General features: G+C 40.8%; 2 protein-coding genes and 1 long non-coding RNA gene across 7 annotated transcripts; 2 read left to right on the top strand and 1 right to left on the bottom strand.

Annotated features, from left to right (window-relative positions):
* The first annotated feature begins 5,399 nt into the window (after positions 1 to 5,399).
* Positions 5,400 to 10,715, top strand: LOC146378943 (uncharacterized). 5 transcript variants are annotated; one of them, XM_084942132.1, is made up of 15 exons: positions 5,400 to 5,502; positions 5,932 to 6,010; positions 6,237 to 6,352; positions 6,450 to 6,518; positions 6,681 to 7,055; positions 7,179 to 7,280; positions 7,499 to 7,731; positions 7,829 to 8,007; positions 8,603 to 8,720; positions 8,795 to 8,886; positions 8,995 to 9,109; positions 9,477 to 9,578; positions 9,780 to 9,947; positions 10,073 to 10,222; positions 10,454 to 10,715. In XM_084942132.1, the coding sequence occupies exons 3-9, from the start codon at positions 6,238 to 6,240 to the stop codon at positions 8,667 to 8,669; spliced, it is 1,140 nt and encodes a 379-aa protein (XP_084798258.1). In that variant the 5' UTR covers positions 5,400 to 5,502; positions 5,932 to 6,010; position 6,237; the 3' UTR covers positions 8,670 to 8,720; positions 8,795 to 8,886; positions 8,995 to 9,109; positions 9,477 to 9,578; positions 9,780 to 9,947; positions 10,073 to 10,222; positions 10,454 to 10,715. The 5 variants fall into 5 exon arrangements, with proteins under 5 accessions (XP_084798258.1, XP_084798260.1, XP_084798263.1 ...); XM_084942134.1 differs by lacking the exon at positions 5,400 to 5,502 and adding an exon at positions 5,660 to 5,764; XM_084942137.1 differs by lacking the exon at positions 5,400 to 5,502 and adding an exon at positions 8,103 to 8,507 and having other exon boundaries at positions 5,893 to 6,010; positions 8,603 to 8,886.
* A 2,665-nt stretch (positions 10,716 to 13,380) lies between these two features.
* LOC146378942 (uncharacterized) lies at positions 13,381 to 15,735 on the bottom strand. Its single transcript, XR_014801412.1, has 2 exons — positions 14,798 to 15,735; positions 13,381 to 14,286 (listed from the first exon to the last, which is right to left on the bottom strand). It is a non-coding gene; the product is annotated as an uncharacterized LOC146378942 (long non-coding RNA).
* Positions 15,736 to 15,852: 117 nt separating this feature from the next.
* On the top strand, positions 15,853 to 17,139 carry LOC146378941 (latent-transforming growth factor beta-binding protein 4-like). Its single transcript, XM_084941317.1, has 4 exons — positions 15,853 to 16,125; positions 16,208 to 16,297; positions 16,427 to 16,555; positions 16,739 to 17,139. The coding sequence occupies exons 2-4, from the start codon at positions 16,210 to 16,212 to the stop codon at positions 16,888 to 16,890; spliced, it is 369 nt and encodes a 122-aa protein (XP_084797443.1). The 5' UTR covers positions 15,853 to 16,125; positions 16,208 to 16,209; the 3' UTR covers positions 16,891 to 17,139.
* Positions 17,140 to 21,671: the final 4,532 nt, after the last annotated feature.

Below are 21,671 nucleotides of genomic sequence, written 5' to 3'. Positions count from 1 at the left end.
AACAGTAATACACATGTAACCTTCTAAACACTCCAACAAATATCAGCAAACAGACTGCTTCTGTGCAGTTACGGTCACACAGTGTGCCAGCTAGCTGAATGTACATTTGTAGTATTACCGAGGGAGAGAAAAGACTATGAGATAACATCACTCAGAGATGGAGAAGGATGTAGGAAACACAGGACAGGAGAAGAAGAGGAGGGACTATTTTTAAAAGAAAAGGACTGCCCGGTGGGATCTGTTCAACTGGAAATTTAAAGCTTACTTTATTTTTTTTTTTAATTGATAGATGTCGAGTGGATCGACAGATTGATGATTTGTTGTTGTTGTTGTACACTGCACTGCACTCTTGAAGAAGATGTGTTCAGATTTACACAAGCTAACGCGTTTTTTTTGTTGTTGTTTTGTTTGACAAATTATTTCAGAGCTGGGTTACATCAGGGGGAACAGACATCTCATTTAAATTTAATGTCTCATTTTTCCAAGTGTGTAAGGAAAGTCATCCATCTACAATATAATCAGCAAGCACATGGAGCTATTTGAGCTTTGTGAAATCATTAGAATTAGAAGTTTGTATTTCTTGTATTAATATTATTTTAATATCACATTTATATAGCGGATGGAGGTTCAGTTAGTTCTGTACTTTGTACTGCTTCAGAGGAGTGCTCAGCTGCCCAGTCTTCTGTCCCAGTGGTCATGTCACAGAGGACCACTTCCACTCGCATCCATAACCTGCAACAGTTTTCCTTTTAATTCATTATCTGTGGTCTTTCAAACATTAAGAATTAATTAATTAAATGTCCCAAAACAATATTCATCACTTTGCTTCTATCTGCCTGCAATTATAGCCACCTACCATGTACCGGATCTTTATTACAGCTGGCTAATAAAAAGTGTTAAGGATAAAGCATCTGTCTGCACTTTTCCCTCTAAACTGCGCACTGCTGACACGGTCTCCGCGCACACAAAATCTGCACTGCGCACAAAATCTGCACTGCGCACAAAACCCCCCAAAACAAAACAGAAAAAATCAAACCTGGAATTAAAATAAATACATAACAATTGATTCTGTGCTGTTTTGGAGTGTGAGTCAGTGAGTGACCGGTAACTGGCTGCTCCAGCCAACGATGCCACTCACATTCATATAAACGCTAATCAGTGTCGTTGACGGGTTATGACGGCGTCCTTATGTGCCGACACCAGTGTTTTAGTTAGTAAAGCGGTGTGGCCGATGTGGAGTGGCTGAGTGAAGACACGCTAATGACAACGTGTACAAACATTGGAGATGTGAGCAGGACAGACAGAAAAATTAAGGTGAAGTTTAAGTTCTCAGTCAGATTTGTGCTTATCCAGTGCCATTTATTTCCAATTCTTATTTGTGGACATTGATCATTAAATACTGACACTAGTTTATAAGTAGTGGAAATGCAAATAATCGTGTCATTATCAGTGATGGGAATAACGGCCGTTACTTTTTTCAGTAACTAGTAATCTGATTAATTACTGTTTCTATATTTCTATTGTTACATGGCTATTACTAAGAAGAAAATGCGGTGTGGACTCATTAATATTTTTCAACACACAGATGGTTGAATCTGTCTTCAGTTTACCGGGAGTTGGAGCCGGGGGGCAATCGTACAAGTGCTGCTTAGGTGGATTCACCTCTGTTTGCACCATTTAGTTATGAGCTGTTGCATCTGTGGATGCCAAAGAGAAAACTTCCCACTGGATACTGAGCTGACTATACCTGTCTTCCGTGTGTAGCACAAGCGTTTACTAGTGTAAGGCTGTAGAATTTCAATTTACAAAGTCAGTTACCAAAACTGTTAATACTTCCATGAACCATTGAGCAAGGCATATTACTTGATAGATGCTATTAGGAATGCTTTCAAAAGGCATCAACAGCACAGATACAGTAGATATCATTCACAGAACAATGTTTTCAAGCAGCATGTAAACATTTTTATTTCTGCTGTTAGATTGTTCTAATTTGACATTTTTACATGTTTTAAATGAGACAAAATTACAGGTTCAGACAACAGATGTTTTGGTTAATGCAATTTTTTATTTTCATGGGTAAGATGTTATAATACCCTGGTTCACTCTGTGACTTACTTTGTCTCCTATAAATCTTCTTTAATTCAGTTCAATTCAATTCAACAGTATTTACATACAAATGAATTGAACTGAACTGAATTAAAGAAAAAACCCAACAATCCCCTATGAGCAAGCACTTGGCGACAGTGGGGAGGAAAAACTACCTTTAAAAAGGTAGAAACCTCCGGCAGAACCAGGCTCAGGGAGGGGCGGCCATCTGCCGCGACCGGTTGGGAGGGGTGGAGCCGATGACAAATGTATACACAATTAAATATTAAAGCAAATATGCTTTAAAATTTATGTTTAGGGAGTTGAAGTAACTGTTAATATTTAGTTGTATATAACTTTGATTTTATAGGAGACAGAGTTGAAGTTGTCATCTCAGGCCTCTGGATTTTCTGGTTTGGTAGTACTGGCCTCCTCTTTTTCTTGCTTATTATTTTATCCTCTTGTTGTCTTTTGGTGTGTTTGGTGTGTTTTCAGAGGTTTCACTCAAGGTCATATTGTTCATTTTCTGAACTAGCAGTCGGATAGTGCTTGGCGAACAACTTTTTTGGCTGCTCTGTGTCCCTGCTGCTGGTTCTGGCCTCTTGTTGTCTTTTGGTGCGTTTGGTGTGTTTTCAGAGGTTTCACTCAAGGTCAGATTGTTCATTTTCTTAACTAGGAGTCGGATAGTGCTTGGCGTCCAACTTTTTTGGCTGCTCTGTGTCACTGGTGCTTGTCCTGGCCTCTTGTTGTATTTTGGAGTGTTTTCGAAGGTTTTGGTATCACTCGAGGTCGTAACATCCATTTTCTCAACTTGGTCCTGGATAGACCTTGACAAAGAACTTTTTTGGATGTTCTGTGTCACTGGTGCTTGTCCTGGCCTCTTGTTGTATTTTGGAGTGTTATCAGAGGTTTTGGTATCACTCGAGGTCGTAACATCCATTTTCTCAACTCGGTCCTGGATAGACCTTGACAAAGAACTTTTTTGGATGTTCTGTGTCACTGGTGCTTGTCCTGGCCTCTTGTTGTATTTTGGAGTGTTATCAGAGGTTTTGGTATCACTCGAGGTCGTAACATCCATTTTCTCAACTCGGTCCTGGATAGACCTTGACAAAGAACTTTTTTGGATGTTCTGTGTCACTGGTGCTTGTCCTGGCCTCTTGTTGTATTTTGGAGTGTTATCAGAGGTTTTGGTATCACTCGAGGTCGTAACATCCATTTTCTCAACTCGGTCCTGGATAGACCTTGACAAAGAACTTTTTTGGATGTTCTGTGTCACTGGTGCTTGTCCTGGCCTCTTGTTGTATTTTGGAGTGTTATCAGAGGTTTTGGTATCACTCGAGGTCGTAACATCCATTTTCTCAACTCGGTCCTGGATAGACCTTGACAAAGAACTTTTTTGGATGTTCTGTGTCACTGGTGCTTGTCCTGGCCTCTTGTTGTATTTTGGAGTGTTATCAGAGGTTTTGGTATCACTCGAGGTCGTAACATCCATTTTCTCAACTCGGTCCTGGATAGACCTTGACAAAGAACTTTTTTGGATGTTCTGTGTCACTGGTGCTTGTCCTGGCCTCTTGTTGTATTTTGGAGTGTTATCAGAGGTTTTGGTATCACTCGAGGTCGTAACATCCATTTTCTCAACTTGGTCCTGGATAGACCTTGACAAAGAACTTTTTTGGATGTTCTGTGTCACTGGTGCTTGTCCTGGCCTCTTGTTGTATTTTGGAGTGTTATCAGAGGTTTTGGTATCACTTGAGGTCGTAACATCCATTTTCTCAACTTGGTCCTGGATAGACCTTGACAAAGAACTTTTTTGGATGTTCTGTGTCACTGGTGCTTGTCCTGGTCTCTTGTTGTCTTTTGGAGTGTTTTGAGAGTTTTTGGTATTACTCAAGTTCATATTGTTCTTTTTCTGAACTTGGAGTTGGATAGTCCTTGAAGAAGAACTTTTTTCGATGGTCCGAGTCACTGCTGTTTCTTTTTTCTCAGTGTCTACTCTCATCCTCTTTCTCTCTGGAGAGTAGCTCTCAGAGTTGTTTTTGCTGCCTTTGGAAATCTGACTGTATTTTCTTTTCTTTTCTTCACAAATACGTCTTTTTTTCCTTGGTGGAGAGCAGCTGTCGTCACTTCTGCAATTCTGTGCAACAGAATTCGGGCCTCGCTTCCTCTTGAGTGGAAGCTGGAAATGTCTTTCATCAGAGTTTGGCTCTGGATTTTGGTCGTCCATTGTAGTAAAGCCAGCGTAAGCTTGTTGGCTTTTGCTGTCTTTACTCTGAGACATGTCAGAGTGTTGATGAAGTGACTGTCTTAAAGATTCAACTATTTTAAAATTTTTCTCAGGCGGACCTTTGAATGCTGCAATCTCAAATGTTACAAGTAAACTGCATGACAGTTTGGGCTTCTTACCCGGATTTAAGGATTCACAGATCAAAGGCATGTTATGACATCATGATGATGTCATAACATAATGTAACAACAACATTCTTTTTTTTTTCTTTTTTTTTAAATTTGGTTCTATTGTCTATTCTATGGGGCTTTGGAACATGATGTCACGGCAGGGGGCGTGGCCGCCGGGGCGCCATTTTAGCAGGCCAAACAAAGGGCTAGTGATGGTAAATTTAATTCTTTTTACTGAATCGAGTTTTAATGAGTCACTCACCAAAGTGAATCGTGTTTGTTGAGTCATTTGATTCACTGAGTCAGTCGACCAGAGAGTGCAAAAAATGTACATTTTCACTCAAACTTAATTTGTTTCTCTTTTCATGTAAATCCTACTGCTAAGACAACCCGTTCTCACCCCCGACACGTAAAATACTGACGATTTGTCACGTCCCTTAACTTCTCATGCTGACGCTAAAGGTACCCTTCCACGTTTTTATGCGACGCTGTGGGTTGTCAATTCATTCCAATATGAACCCGCTTGCGGCGATCAGAGACGCTTCGAGCAGAGGCTCCAGCCGTCCATTTACTCCAATAATAACTCCGTCACAGCGAAACATGACGCTGTGAATCTCAATCTAACTGGAGAACCGGGGACCCTCTCCGCGAACGGTTTTTCTCCCTAATTTAATGCTTTCTTTTAATGACATCGTTAACATTTCTCAACAAAAACACATGAAAGTATCACTGATAATTCAACAATAAAATCGCTTCATGTTGTGGCCATCACACAGTGTTTTCCAAAGTGATTCACGAGCTGAAAGTGCTCAGATTTAACGTACATAATCCTTTGTTAGGTTTATTATTTTCATTTCACACGTAAAACACATTTATAGAGTCATTCACCACTCCTGTTAGTTTTGGACGTGCTCGGCTCCAACCAATCAGACGCAACCTGTGTAAGCAAAGGATGATGGGAGAATGGAGAGACCTATTTATAAGAATAAGAAAATGAGGCGGAACTGATTGATTCTAATGCAGGTATGTAAAAAATACATATATTTAAAGTAATACCTTGATGTGTGTTTCAAAGTTTGTTTTTCATAAAAGCTTCAAACAAACAGAGGTGACTGATCTCGGAAACGGTTTAATGCATTTAAAAATGGCTACAGCTACTGTCAGCATGCTTGCTAGGTAACGACTACACGTGGCTACTGCAGCATTAGCCATTTAATCCAACGATGATGGATTAAATCTATTACAAACGTTAAAGGACTTGTGTGTTGCAAAATACCCTCACATGGTGCGTAAAGCAGTTTTTGCGCTAAGAGTTCTGCTAGCTCTTTATAAACTGATGATGCTAACGTTAATTGCTAACGTTAACCGGAGCGCCAAGACTGAAAATCATTTGAATTGCGTTAGTTATGTGTTTATGTCACGGAGTTCTGCAAAAATCTCTTTCCTCTTTAGCTTGAAAATGAGTGATTCAGAGGATCCCGAGCTGGAGGAAGAGCTTCAGGCTGCTGACGAACTCCTTCAAGATATGCAGGTAACATTTTTAGTGGAAACAGTTGTTAAAGAGGGAACACGCTTGTCTAATATTTTGTACGGAGTAAACGTTATATTATTTGAATTTTTTTTAATAAATTTTTATATATGTGTGTATATATAAGTTTATGTCAAATTAAGTTGGTTAACTTAAGATGTTTGATAATCTTTGCTTTAATCATGGACTGTATTTTAGGTGTTCCCTTTTTTCCTTGTTAATTGCATAGAATGATGCACAGAGTGAACCTCAGCCAAGACCAGTGCGCTGGAAAACACGTGACAGACAGGGAGATTTTATTCCTCAGACCATCAACCAGTCGAAGTACTAGTTGCATGCCACGTGGTCAGTGTTCACACAACCATTGATTTTATCTCACAACTTGTTTTCACCAAAGAATTTCAGTAAGTAAATATTCTTCAATCTCTTTTTTTCCCCCCAGTGTCCAGAGATCAGCATCAATGTCCACGTGAAGAACCTAGTTATGTTGCCAGTGTCAACCCAACAAAAGGTACTTTACCTTCTTGTATATATTGTGATTTCTGTTTACTTTTATATTTGTTGTTATAGTTGAGTTATGCAGGACTTTTGTGCAGTCCTAAGAAACATACTGCCTAGAGTGTTTTTCACTTTGTGGAAGAGTTTCTTCCTTTCTTTATTTTTTTTCTGTTAGTGTATGGAACTGAGGTGCTTCATCAGGAGCTCCTTCAGATGTTGGAGGATGGAGAAGAGGACGCAGCCATGGCTTGTGAGACGTCATCTGAATCAGCTGCTACTCACTGGGCGATCAGAAATATGGTGTCCTCGCAAAAGTGGAAAGAGGCCAGGCCTTGTCTTATAGACAATATGTTAGCTACTCTGGATCCACAGTCACACCGTGTGTGTCAGTGTGGCAAACAAGTAGTTGTGAGGTGTCTGGACTGCCTGCCTCTTCCATTCCTTTGTGCTGACTGTGATATTGCAGTTCACACACGCTTTGTCCTGCACAGCAGAGAGGCAGTAACAGGAGGGTTTTTGCAGCCTACATCAGAGTTTCACAAGCCAATAGGTACGGTTTTTAAGTCTTATGCATTTCTTGCTATGTACTATGAGTGGGTGCTGTTATTGTATATTTATTGTGTATCAGTTAATTTCTAATTCTTTTTATATATATTGTGTGTTTTAATGTTAGTTCGGCTGTTGCCTGTGCAAAGGCCAGACCATGTGTGTGACTGCCCAGCAGGTAACGTTGAGGTTTCACCCGGCGCAATTGTGGCTCTTGTAACCATAAATGGTAAGTTGCCCTTTTGTCACACACTACATACACAATAGATGTGTTTGGAGGTTTTATTGCAAATTGTGCATTGCTATCTTGGTTTGAATTACCCTCGGCCCGCAGTATATGTGGGCACCTGTCAAAGGTCATTTGGATTTACCAGACCGATTTGAAAACAACATGAAAAAAATGAATGCTTTGAGCCATGACTGAATTTATCCTTATCCTTTCTAAAGGCCGTTATAACCTTGCACTGCCAGTGGTGAGCTGCACCAGCTGTGGCCTAATGTGGTCCCCCTCAGTTAAGGACATCCTGGGTAGTGGATATTGGCCTGGCACCTTAAATTTCTGCACCCTGTTTTCAATGGATGTCTTTCAGTCTTTCTATGACATTAAGAAGGCTGCACCAGGGATGTCACTTAAGGCATTTGTCAAAGTGCTGGATGAACGAACAGCCCATTTTGGAAGGGTGAGTTTCTAAATTTGCCAAGTTTAAGGAAATTGTGCAAATCAATGTTTATGATGACTGTCCTTGAATATTCTGTTGTATGTCCTCTATGTAAAAGACTGGCCGAATATCAGCTGATGCCTTCAGTAAAAGTTTCTTGGAGTGGAGTGCTGTAAAGTTTGAGGTGGACAGGATGTGCAAGGAGCCATGCTTTAGCTGCCCTGCCTGCACTCCAGACATGCTTGCCGTCTCAGTTGATGGAAACCGCAAGCTTTATCACTTTCAGTCTAATGCAAGGTACGTTATGCATTGTGTACATAAGTCAAATATGGATTTGTAGAAAAATGTATTTTAATGTTTCTTTTCAAACAACTGTCACTGTGTTCGTTCAGCACTTCAGAGCAGGGGAACTTGCTCTGAAGTGCAAGGGGAGTGTATAGGTCCCAGGGAAAGGGTTGTGCGGATCTTCATCTTGGACTGCAGCAAAGGAGTCGTCCAAAAAGTCCACTGGGAAGTTGGATGAAGAGGGCATGGAAATAGCTGTTTGTCGCCACGGAGTCCTCTTAGCTGCATTGAACATGTTTCGAGGGGAGATCTTTGCTTACCCCCTTTTTCTCCAGAGGGAGTTGGCAGCTAACGTCCTGGGACATATTACGTTCCTTTGCTCCGATGTGGCCTGTAAATATTTCCCCTATTTAACCAAGGTGGCTCAGCAGTGCCCTGAGCTGAGGAACCTCTTGTCAATGCTTCCTTTTCTCTCCGTCATGCATGCAAAGGCTCACACTTGGAAATGCGAGGTGTACTGCAGCTTGTAGTTTTGGATTAGTTTGAGACATTTTGTTATAAGGTTGAATGAATTCAGCAGTCATGTATTGTGACCTCCTTTCTATAGATCAAATGGGGAGGTGCGTTTCAGGATGGGGCCGGTTCAACAGTTGGAGAAGAGGTGGAACAAGTAAACAGTTTCCTGTCTAGGGCGGCCATCACAACGAAGTACATGTCTAAAGCAGGTATGTGTCCGTGTCTGAGATTCCACTCAGTCTCCTGCTCATTAATTCTTATTTGTATACTAACTGAAATGCAGGGCGAACAGACATGCTGACCCTCCTGGCTTTGGGCTGGAACAAAAGGAAAGTGGAACAACTGGGCCGCACTTTGAGCCAGAGATATCTAAAGGTGATTTATTTATTTTTTCAAAAACCATTTTAATGTGTGTGGTAATGGGGGAAAACACCAGTACTCTTTTAATGTCAATATGAATGACATTTATTAATGTATTCTTAGATCATAAGGATCCTTAGAGAACAAGTGGAGAGCCTGAATGCGACCAAAAATGAGCTGGGTGTGGATGACGACACACTGCAGCAATGGGTGGCCGATGTGTAGAAATGGGCTGAAGGTGAGTCTCAATATAATGCACTCGTGTATAACAATAGGACCCACCATGGCCTCATTAAAGAACTTAAGGTAGAATTAAGATCTTTCTGACAGTGTCAACAAACAATGAAAAAGAAGCCTTGTAAAAGCAGAATTTATGGCAGAGTTGTTGCGTTTCATCAAATTGGATAGAACCTGGGTTGAAATGATGTCGTACTAGTTGGTTTTATAAACCTGAACACCAACATACTTGTTATCTCATGATAATGCAGCACATGAAGGCTCCAGATGTCTTATAATGAATGTCATCAAGTCAGTGATTACAGAGTCCACTGTAGTTTGGTGACTGTTACTCATCCTGTATTCTGATTAATATTCCTCTCACTTAGAAAGTGATCAAACTGATGGCAGCCTTGGAGCGTTGCAGGCACGAATAGAGGAGCTTGTCGTCGTCATCAGAGTGCGAACACAAAGTCTTTACAGACAAAATGGTACGTCCCAGTTTCTTTGAAATGGACCGTTTGATACTTAGTTTGTACAGCTTGTACAGCTACTTTGTAAACAGAATAAAATCAGATCCAGGTTTGTTTAAGCTGGATGTGATTTGTTCTAGCAAACAAATTGATGAGTGTAGATTAAAATGTAACTATATACATTATGTGAAGGTGTGAATTTTTTATGATTATTTACAGATGGCAACAAGAGGCGACACAGAATTCGCAAGGTCATCTTAGTTGAGAAGAAACGCTTGGCGGCTGCTGTTGACGACTACAACAAGCTCGCTGAACCAACAAAGCAAATCGTATCCAGTGATGCCCTCATGCTGACCGACATTTGGCCCTGGCAGAGCACAAGTGAACGTAAGCTCTTGATTTCTAAATATCCTTTTTAAACAAACTCCCAGTATCTGAGCAGTAGTTGAATGTTTTGTTCTTGAATCATAATATGCTACTATGTTTTCCCATCTGATGTTGTTAAACTGTAGCTGCTGCTGACCTCCGGACAAAGAGAAAGGTCTTGGTGATGGCTGTGAGGCGCCTGAGAGAGGAGGAGATGATCCTTTGCAGGGAGATGCAGCATCACTGGACAGTGTTGCGAATGTGATCTGTGGTGTTGGGGACAATCTCCTCAGACTGTAAGCACATCTTTTATTTATTAATTTTTTGATGAATCGATTGAAAATAAGAGCAGATGCTAAAGTCTTACTGGATCTTTTACCTATATCTAGATTGCTTGCTAACACTGCCTTCTCCCTTTAAAAAAAATGTTTAATTACAGGATCCTAATTCCTTGTGTTTATGAGGTGAGGTTTTTTTTGTTTGTTTTTTTTTTTTACTTATATTTATTTGTTTTGTTCTTTTTACAGCCTCCTTTGTTGGCATGTCGGAGGATGCACAGAAGGGACTCTGTAGCCTGGTTTTTTAAAAAAAAGTGAACTGAAAGCTGAAATGCTCAAAGTAAAGGACGTGTACAAGAGAATCCTCAGCCACCAACCACTCCTGGAAATGGACTCGGAGGAGGAGGAGGACATTCCAGACGATGCCACTGAGAGTGATTTGAGCACTTCTGATGAAGACTGATTGTGTCATCATTGATGTTATGTTTGGTAAAATAAAAAGTTAATCACATCTCTGTTTAATGTGATTTTTCAACAGACATTTTACATTTTGAGAAGAAAAATGGAATTTCCTTGGTGCAGTTGTTTACCCTGAATCATTCTTTCCCATCTAATTTAATGACTAGTGTACATGTTCAGATACGATAACATAATTTAATTTATGGGATGCTTTCTGGGCTGCTCAAATTATCACAAAATTTAAAAGCACCAGGCAGCACACTCACAAGTAAATTTTTTGTTCAGTGTTTTGTCGAAGAAATCAACAAGTACAATTGAGATGTTTGCTGTAGTGGTGTGTTTTTTAAGAAGCATGCCAGCACACTGGTGAACTGACAGTCCCGGAATGCACCCGAGCCAGTGACTCGCCCCAGAGCAAATGAAATTGCTTATCTAGAAAGGCAACCGTCATCAAAGAAGAAGTAAAAGAGTAGGAAACGAATGGTAAGGGAAGGTACTGTGGGGTAGGAAAGAAAGGCCAGAGCTGTGCAAAATGACCTCCAGCAGGCCACAAATGTGCACGTCTGCTCAAACGGTCAGAAACGGACTCCATGAGGGTGTTATGAGGGCCCGACGTCCACAGGTGGGGGTTGTGCTTACAGCCCAACACCATGCCGGATGTTTGGCATTTGCCAGAGAACACAAAGATTGGCAACTTTGCTCCTCACAGATGAAGGCAGGTTCACACTGAGCACTTGTGACAGAGTCTGGAGACGCCGTGGAGAACCTTCTGCTGCCTGCAACATCCTCCAGCATGAGTTTGGCAGTGGGTCAGTTTTGGTGTGGGGTGGCATTTCTTTGGGGAGCTGCACAGCCCTCCATGTGTTCGGCAGAGGTAGCCTGACTGCCATTAGGTACTGAGATGAGATCCTCAGACCCCTTGTGAGACCATATGCTGGTGCGGTTAGCCCCGGGTTCCTCCTAATGCACGACAATCCTAGACCTCATGTGGCTGGAGTGTGTCAGCAGTTCCTGCAAGACGAAGGCATTGATGCTGAGGACTGGCCCGCCCATTCCCCAGACCTGAATCCAATTGAGGACATCTGGGACATCATGTCTCGCTCCATCCACCAACTGCACCACAAAATGTCCAGGAGTGGGCAGATGCTTTAGTCCTGGAGTCTGGGAGGACATCCATCAGGAGAGCATCTGCCACTTCATCAGGAGCATGCCCAGGTGTTGTAGGGAGGTCATACAGGCATATGGAGGCCACACAGACTAGTGAGCCTCATTTTGACATGTTTTAAGGACATTACATAAAACCAGATGAATGATTCTGTATTGCATTGATCAAGGAACCAACCCAATAGGAGCTAAAGGAATCCTCTTGACATTACTTCACTCAGTAAGTTTATGTTATGTTTAATGTGCATTTTCTTCATCATTTTAGAACATAACATGTTAGCGCTCCCTGGTCCTTTTTGGAGACAGATCCTGAGACAGCAGGCAACTATGGAGAACTCGTGTCAGCTGTGGTAATTAAGGAATACTTTGATTTAATATTGAATTCATGACAACTATCCTCAGGCACATATTCCTGGATATATATAATGACATAAGTAAACTCCCATTTTAGAAACATTGCCTTCTTTGATCTGACTTATTGCCTCAGACTTTGGCCCTGTGTCCCCAAAACTACAGAAAATCCATGACACTGAGTAAGAGGCCTTTATCATGTTATAAGTGAGAGAGTTTGGTGTAACAGTGGTTGAACATGCCAAATCAATCCACAACATACTGCCATTCCCCAGCTGTAACCTGCATATGCATCAAACCAAAATCCAGTATCATAGCCACATGATAGACATAAAGATGAGGTTAAAGGGCTGTGTCATTTTGCCAGATAGCTTCATCCCAAAAAAGATAAACATTCTTCAAAAACAAAAGTTTGTGAATATTTCCAGTATTGCCAGGCCTAAACCAACCTGTTAAACTTATCAAATTATTGTCATAGATACGAACCTATTGATTGAAACAGAATAATCCATTGAAGCCTCCATCATCATCCCAGATCACTGTTACTGTTCAGATTATTTTATCTCTGTTTTCCTCTAGAATGTTTTGAAAATCAGCATTTGATCAACAGACTTTTTAAAAGTTTATTTTGATCCTATTGTTTACGTGTGTAATTGCATTTGTATTGAAATTATGACAGGAAAACCCTTAATCAAATTGTATCTTTGATATCTAATAATAATATTAACAATAATGTTACATATGTAATATGTACACAATAATAATGTGCAAACAAACAAGAAAAATAGCAAAAAATGTCAATTTTTTTCTAATACCCTGTGTATATATATATAAAAACCACATATGACCACAACTCCAAATGTGCAATTGTCACTGCATCTAAACATGACATATTACAAAAAGGTAGAAACATATAATATACAATATGTTCTGAAGCTGGTACTGGTGCAGTTAACTTTGCTTTAGGCTCCCATACACAGTAGGTGTTACTTACTATACGTGCAGTGCAGTATTACTTTAACTTGTAATATGTTATAATAAGCAAGTCACTTCTATATTTATGAGGATGTAGACAATAATGTTGGCTGATATGTAAAACTATGAGATATCGAGTGCAGGGAAGATATTATTGATCGATCAGATTCATGAATGTGTTAGGTACTTAAGCCACAATTAGAGAGTGAAACAGAGACTGACACTGGTTGAAATGTATAGTAAATATTTTATTTTGAACTTTTATGCTGAACTACAAACTGTGAACTGTGCGATCTCTGCGACCTGTGGTGCCTGGTTTACTGTGTGTAAAACTGCGCAGGTTCCCATGTGTCATCCCACACTTTGCCACTGTCAGGAGAAAAACATAACAAACAACAACGACAACCACACACAAAATAGGATAATTTAGGTTGTGACATATGACAATTTTTTAGGATGAAATATCTTCTATATTCATGTCATGCTTTATACACCTTCACTGTAATATAAATCAAGTCAGAGAGTAATAATATATGTAGTAGATGTCAAGCAGGACCACAGCAGCAGCCACGATCCATCGGAACCTGCTGGATGAGAGAGCACAGAAACTCCAGGGAAGAAGTTTAGTTAGTAACATGCATGAACTGCATTACTGAGACATGTATGTTTACAGATGGTGAGGGAGAGGGGGAGAGTTTTCAGTAAAAGGAGACGTGACTGCATCTTCAACCAATACTGAGCCTGCATAACCCTGAAAGAGACAGACAGAGAGAGGGGGGGGACACTAACCCCCAGCAGTCTGGTCCTGTTACAGCATAACTAAGGGCTGAGCTGAACCAGCCCTAACTATAAGCTCTATAAAGAAGTAAAGTCTTATGCCTACTCTTAAAAGTGTTGACCATGTCCACCTCCAAAACTCATAATGGACTTTGGAGGTGGACAGCTATCAAGCTCCTCACAGAAGAGGAGCTCGATAGCTAAAAGCTCCCAATTTACTTTAGTCCAAATACATGAATTCAAATTGAGGTGATAACTATTTATCAACAATATGAATGTCTGTTCCCGTCCAACAAAGTTGTTACTACATACCATGTTGAGCAAGGCTTCCACTTGACTTTAACTTCTTCTTTTTCCTGAAAAACATGATATAAACAAACAATTAATTAAGAAAGACATGCAAGTTGCATACAAAAAGGAGCTTATAAACATTTGTGTACTATTGAATGGCTCAATATATTATACAATTAGTTTACAAAAACATAAGAACCACTACAATGCTTGTACTGCCAGCATCGAGTGCATGTCAGCAAAGCAACACTGCTTACATTGTGGCTCACAAGCAAAACTAACTGAAGCAGATGTTACTGAATGGGAAGGAGCACCTCCACATCAATCACTCCTTCTGAGCATGATGTCAGGAGGACTTTAAAGAACGTAAACATCAGGAAGGCAGCACGACCAGGTCGTATCAGGTGGTATGTTCTTATTTAATGTCCTATTTGGAGCGAAATACAGACTCAGTGGCTGAATTAGTGTAGATTCATCAAATACAAAAGCTTATGGATAGTCAGTCAGGCACAGTTCAAATCCGGGAAGTCCAAAGACGCAAAAAAAATCTGCACAACAGCAGGCTAAATTACTTACATTTACAACTCTCCTGTCTACTATCTCTTCATATTTGAAAATCTTCTGTGTACGGTGTTTTCGGCATTCTGAAAAATAACAAATGAAATATTTACATGAGGTCTGTAAAACTGGAGAAAATGCAAAAATTAAGAAAAAGAAATCTTAACAAACTTAACGAACCTGTCATGTGTTTCGTACATTTACAGTACAGTATGCGACCCATATCCGATCATGGTATGACAGTGTGAATGGCACAAATCCGATATTTTCAAATCCGATCTGGGTCACTTTCGTATGTGGTACTGAATCCGATACATATCTGATGTTTTAGAAAGCGACTGCTGTTTGAATAGTCAAGTCGCATTAAATCCGTCACACGCCAATTATCAGCGCCGGAGAAGCGCCCGATAAGACATCGCGAACGCTTCCTGGCCATCCCATGTAGATGTTAGTGAAACTGTTGGGAAGACAACGTTGGAGAAACGTGAACATTTCATTTATACTGTATAATCTGCAGATTCTGACAGAAATCTGCGACTATCCTTTGAAGCACCGCTCCTCTCTAAAACAGCAATAAGGGTAATTATTAGGCCATATGTAAATAACAAAATAACTTTATAACTTAGAGCAAAATTGGGAAACGTAAAGTCCGAAACAAGTCTTTATATTAAGGGCCATCAGTCAAACAATACTGTTTGGTTTGAGTCTAAACAGAGCGCGTTGTGTGTGACGTCTTCTTTTGCGCATGTGGCCGCTTTGAGCGTTCACACTAGAGTGCGTTTGCTGTCACATTTTATTTGTAGTGTGAACAAGCAGACATAAAAATCGGAATCGAGCATTAAGACCTGCAGTGTGAACGTAGTCTAAGTGTGTGGGTGGCCCGATACTTTTGTCCATATGGTGTAGATGGATATACATGTCTGAATGGGCGCCTGATGCTTGTTACTCCCAGATATTACAAGCTTGTAAAAAAAAAATAGTAAAGTATTTGTGTGCTTACTTTGTAGTACAAATAAAAGTGTACATTTACTGTTTTTAGGTGTAATTTGCAATGTGAACCAATCTGACTTTTTTCAAATATTGTATATTAAGATTAGTATTCTTTACCTTCTCTTATTAAATACACTTGAACACTGAGATCAGTTAAAATTTCACGACTTGTTTTTTATCCTTTTTTCCATCTCTAGATCGGACTGCAGCTCACAAGGATGTGTGCTTCACGCGAATTGAGGAGGGCTGGATCTGCAGCGAGCCCCAGAACCGGGTGGTGACGTATTCAGAGTGCTGCTGTCACTTCGGTCGTGGCTGGGGGCCCGAGTGTAACAGCTGCCCTCCCAGAAACTCAGGTGAGCTACTGAAAACTTGCCAGACCTCTTTAGCACTTAATCCATTTATTGAATTAACAAGAATTTTATCTGTTTTACCCAGCAATGTTCAGCCATCTGTGTGGGATGCATCTTGAGACGGAGTCAGACGGGGAACAGGATTTGCAGGCAGCTTTTCCCAATTACAACCCGGGTGACACTCAATGACGGTTTTTGTTAAAAATCAGTGATAGCTGAAACATTCCTGCCCTCAGACAAGGCTTATTTATTTACCTCTTTCTGCCCCCATTTTCTCTTTTCCCCTGGTTCGTTTTGTGAAAAGGTGACAGTTCAGAAGAAGATTCCGACGAATGCAGCTGCGGACATGGCCGCTGTGTCCGTTCCTACCTGGGCACTATGTGTGAATGTAACCCAGGCTTTAGGCTAGACTACTCGCGTGCTCGCTGTATAGGTCTGTCCTACATATACACTACAAAAATGCAAATACACATATTCTTTTAGAGTCCTAGATTCTCTTATTAGTGTATGTACAGCAGCCAATGTGCAGATTATAACTTTGTTCTGTCAACTAATGTTTGGATTTCTGTTTTATGGCTCATTGTCACTAATGAATACTTGTTTTTCTTTGTTCCAGACATTGACGAGTGTGCAGAACCAGATGTCCGTGTTAGTCCATGCAAGAACGCTCGCTGTGTGAACACTTCTGGCTCGTACAAGTGCTTGTGCAAGCAAGGCTTTGTGCACACGCGTAGGCCAAACGTGTGCATCCGTCGCAGAACTCGGTAACCTCTGTGCGTTGCTCTGCGTGCCGCTACGTCTCTCCCCATCTACGCGGCGTGCACAAACAAACCAGCACGTGCAGCTCTTACACTCCTCTCTCATGGTACATACATGGGACTGTGTGAACGCAGTAAACATACAAACATGTTGTCATCGGGAGCCACGTCATAACAATATAAAATGTACAAAACATATCATTGTCAGCCCCTTTTTCATTGGCCAGTCCACATTTTAAAAAAATCTGCAACACAGATAAGGAATATGTTTGTTTATTTGTGCGCTAAAAGTATTTTGTAATTTTTTATTTTTATTTTGAACTGTTTTTGTAGTTTAAATTGTGCATTTTGTGATTTTTGTCATTGACCTCCCAGTTGCTTTTATCTTCTTTTGAATTTTTGATTCAAACAATGAGGACATCCTCTGATGTCTCCTTCCTCAACGAGCTCAACAACTTTTATGCTCGTTTTGAGCGAGGGAACCCCACAACCACAACCAAAGCAGACGTGACGCCAGACCACCAACCTCTGACTCTCTCCCCCACCGATGTAGGAGCGGTGCTGAGCAGGATCAATGTCCACAAGGCTGCAGGCCCTGATGGCATACCCGGGCGTGTTCTCAGAGCGTGTTCTGGGGAGCTTGCAGGAGTGCTGACAGACATATTCAACCTGTCCTTGGCCCACGCTGTGGTACCGGCCTGCTTCAAATCCACCTCCATCGTCCCGATACCCAAAAACTCCAACCCATCTTGCCTCAATGACTACCGCCCAGTAGCACTCACCCCCATCATCACTAAGTGCTTAGAGCAGCTGGTCCTAGCACACTTCAAATCCTGTCTCCCCCCCACCCTGGACCCCCACCAATTCGCATACCGCCAGAACAGGAGCACAGAGGATGCAGTCTCCATCGCACTGCACTCTGTCCTCTCACACCTGGACAACAACAACACCTACGCCAGAATGCTGTTTATAGACTTCAGTTCAGCGTTCAATACAATCCACCCCTCACAACTCATCAGGAAACTGACAGACCTGGGCATCAGTTCCCTCATCTGCAAATGGTTACTGGACTTCCTGACCAACCGCCCCCAACATGTCCGGCTGGATAACCACTGCTCATCTACCATCACAATGAACACCGGTGTACCACAAGGCTGTGTGATGAGCCCCTTCCTCTACTCCCTCTTCACCCACGACTGCAGACCTGCTGATGGTTCCAACACCATCATTAAGTTTGCAGATGACACCACGGTGATTGGCCTCATCAGTGACAACGATGAGGCCGCCTACAGGGAGGAGGTGGATCGTCTGGCTGAGTGGTGCGACACAAACAACCTGCTGCTTAACACCGAGAAGACCAAGGAGCTCATCGTGGACTACAGGAGGAATGCTGACCCACATCCACCCATCCACATTAAGGGGACGGCTGTGGAGCGTGTGAGCAGCTTCAAGTTCCTGGGAGTCCACATCTCCGAGGATCTCACCTGGACGACCAACTGCTCCAAGCTGGTCAAGAAGGCTCACCAGCGCCTCTTCTTCTTGAGGACTCTGAGGAAGAACCACCTGTCCTCAGACATCCTGGTGAACTTCTATCGTTGCACCATCGAGAGCATCCTGACCAACTGTATAACAGTCTGGCACGGGAACTGCTCTGCCTCGGACCGGAAGGCGTTGCAGAGGGTCGTGAAAACTGCCCAGCGCATCGCTGGAGCACCACTTCCTGCCATAAAAGACATCTACAGGAAGCGGTGTCTGAAAAGGGCTGGGAAAATCATCAGAGACCCCAGTCACCCATCACATGGACTCTTCACCCTCCTGCCCTCTGGGAGGCGCTACAGGAGCCTCCGGACTAAGACCACCAGGTACCGGAACAGCTTCTTCCCCACAGCTGTCAGACTCCTGAACTCTGCCTCCTGACATCTGACCCGCGTTAACACATGGACTGAACATACACACACCCACAATGGACAACTGTACCCTCAAACACACAATAATAACATGGACTGAACCACCACTCACAACCACTAGCACTTTATATAGATACTGTAGAAATTATCCACATATCTAATTTATCTTAACTGCACTACTGTATAGCTCTGTAAATAATCATTCTGTACATATGATAATTTTTAACCCTACAACTGTTTACAACTTGCATAGTTCCCATTTCTGTATAACTGTATTACTCAGATTTCTGTAAAGTTATTTATTTCATATTCTGTATAGTTTTTCATATTTATATCCTGTTCATAGCCTGTACATAGCTTGTACTCACTACAGCCTGTACATACCTATAGTTATAGAATATTCACAACATACTTCATACCGTGTACATTATAACATACCATAATAGACCCATTTCTGTAATATACTTACATATCTATATTATTGCTAATATATATTGTAATATATCTATATCACTAAAGCACTTCTGGATGGATGCAAACTGCATTTCGTTGCCCTGTACCTGTGCATGTGCAATGACAATAAAGTTGAATTCTATTCTATTCTATTCTATTCTAAATGAGTTTCAAACATTTCTATGGTATTATAATTGTCTTTAACCTATTCAGTAGTTGTATATTGTAGGAACCTTGTGGTATTCCCATTTACATTCCCAGTTGCATCCACATTCTTTCATGTTTAAGTCATCTGGATTTTATTTCCTTGCCACACGTTGTTGACATTGTTTTTTTGTACAGTTTGTTTCGTGGATTGGTCCCTGTCCTCCCCTTCTTTATTTGTTTATGTAAAATATGAGAAACCTGAGGTTTTTGTATAATTTGACATGTGCACCTAAGTGGACTTAAGCTTGATAAAAACATTTCACGCACTTAGCAATAAATATAGTGGAAATATTTGCGAAATATAGCTTATTCTGAAAAAGAAATCAAGCAAGTTTAACACCTATTGCCATTAAACACTGCATTAAAGTATTTAGAAAGCCAAAGATGCTGTTGTGATAAGAAGAATTTGATTTAAAAAAAAATGACAACCTTTCATGCATTTGTTTTTCTTCTGTTTGAGGGAAATATGTTTTTTTCCACACATATGAAGATATGTGGAAAATAGCAATGCTTTAAGTTCAGACAGACACATTCAGGCAGGGAGGCCCAAAGTTCTCCCACAGTCATGTTCAGAAATATGCCGGACTGGACTGTGGATGATTCAGTGTTGCCTTTCAAGCACGCCTAGAAAGCAAATAAACCCAGTGCATGGCAGAGTCTCCCAAGATCTTCCATTAGATTTATGTTCATGTGCTTTTTTTTCCTCCACACACAGTACTGATTTCACATTTTAAAGGTACAGTCATATCATTTTTGAGTTTATTTAAAAAGAAAAATAGAATGTTGTACTCATAAATGCACCTTAATTAGTGTGTAATTACATCTGCTTATTCTCATGAGCTTAGAAATAATTCATAAAAAAAACATAGGAGTGGGCTTGTGGAAGCCATCATGCTGCCCCACCAACTTGAATACAGTTCAATCTAAATGCATTTTATATGTGTGTACAAACCTGCCAATCTTCTTCCTCCTCACCTCAACTGAGCTAAAGTCAGGGATCTAACTGGGGTTTTCCCGATACTAGAATTTCAGACTTGTAAACCAGGAAAATGCTTAATACCATTTTCAATAGCACGAGCAAGATTTTTATTGTATCCTCACACAAAATAAGTATGACGGAGAAGTAACTCCTTGGAATTGGAACAAATGTTCCGAATTATATTTAACAAAATAAGTTTTTAAGTTTAAAGTTTTATATTTTACAAATATTTTGGTAATTTCATTAGCAAGCCATTTTAACTACAACAAAAGCTGGTTATAACCTAAGATTGTTGTTTTTCATTAAGTGTGTGAGTTCAACAATGTCCAGCAGTTTACTAACGACAGCTACCAGTAGCTACCAGGGGCTAATAGCAGCTAACAGAGGCTAACAGCACTTAACTGTAGCAGAAACAGCAGCGCTTAATGACAGACAAGTTCAGGATATCCTCAACAACTCACCTCAGTATGGCTATGAGGCAGAAGTGAGCTTCACTAGCTCCTCGACTTGTATCCTGCACCTTTCACAAAGTTTTACAGTGTCCTCCAGAGTAAATACAGATGAATGGTGGCCAGAGTGTTTGTCCTACGGTGGCCACCATAGCTTGGATTACGAACTTAATTATGCAGTTCAACTGGTAAGTAAGACAACAGAACTCAGTTGATTGCAATCTGCAATCCTCTCATATTTAGTGGTGAGATTTTAAATACTGTAGGCTTAAACATTCTGCAGCATCAGGAAGTGTTTATAGATAGATTTTGTTATATTCAATAAAAAGGTTTAAAGTAGTAACACAGGACAAATGTAGCCATTCCTCGAAGTGCTGCAAAGGAGGTCCTACAGATGTTGGATATCAAAGCTTGAAAGTCTTGTCCATAATCATTTTCTACAAGTTAATTTTTTATCTAAATCTTAATCTCAAGTTTCAAACACAATCAGTTTAAACTAGGGCTAAACTAGTGGTGAAAATGATATCCTAAACTTAAAAGCCCACAAATGTTATCAGCTACCTAAATAATGGCACCATCTTGTGGTCTCTTTGTGTCACTATAATTCCTTCAGTGTTGTGGACATTATTGCCAGGGGCACCACTAAGGGAAATTTGCTGCTGAAATGTGAAAGCTAAACTGATTTAGCTCTCAGATACAACTGGATTGCACAGAGATTTGCACAGATTTCACAAAGCGTTTTCCCACTATCTGAGCATTAAAACAGTAAAATAGTTATCTATTTGTTTTTATAGGG

The sequence above is a fragment of the Perissodus microlepis genome, chromosome 10 (genome assembly GCF_051167445.1).
Source record: "Perissodus microlepis isolate ML-2025 ecotype Zambia chromosome 10, ASM5116744v1, whole genome shotgun sequence".
In the NCBI taxonomy this organism is placed as follows: Eukaryota; Metazoa; Chordata; class Actinopteri; order Cichliformes; family Cichlidae; genus Perissodus; species Perissodus microlepis.
The sequence above is the reverse complement of the archived record's forward strand: the minus strand, read 5'-3'. Positions and strand labels throughout refer to the sequence as shown.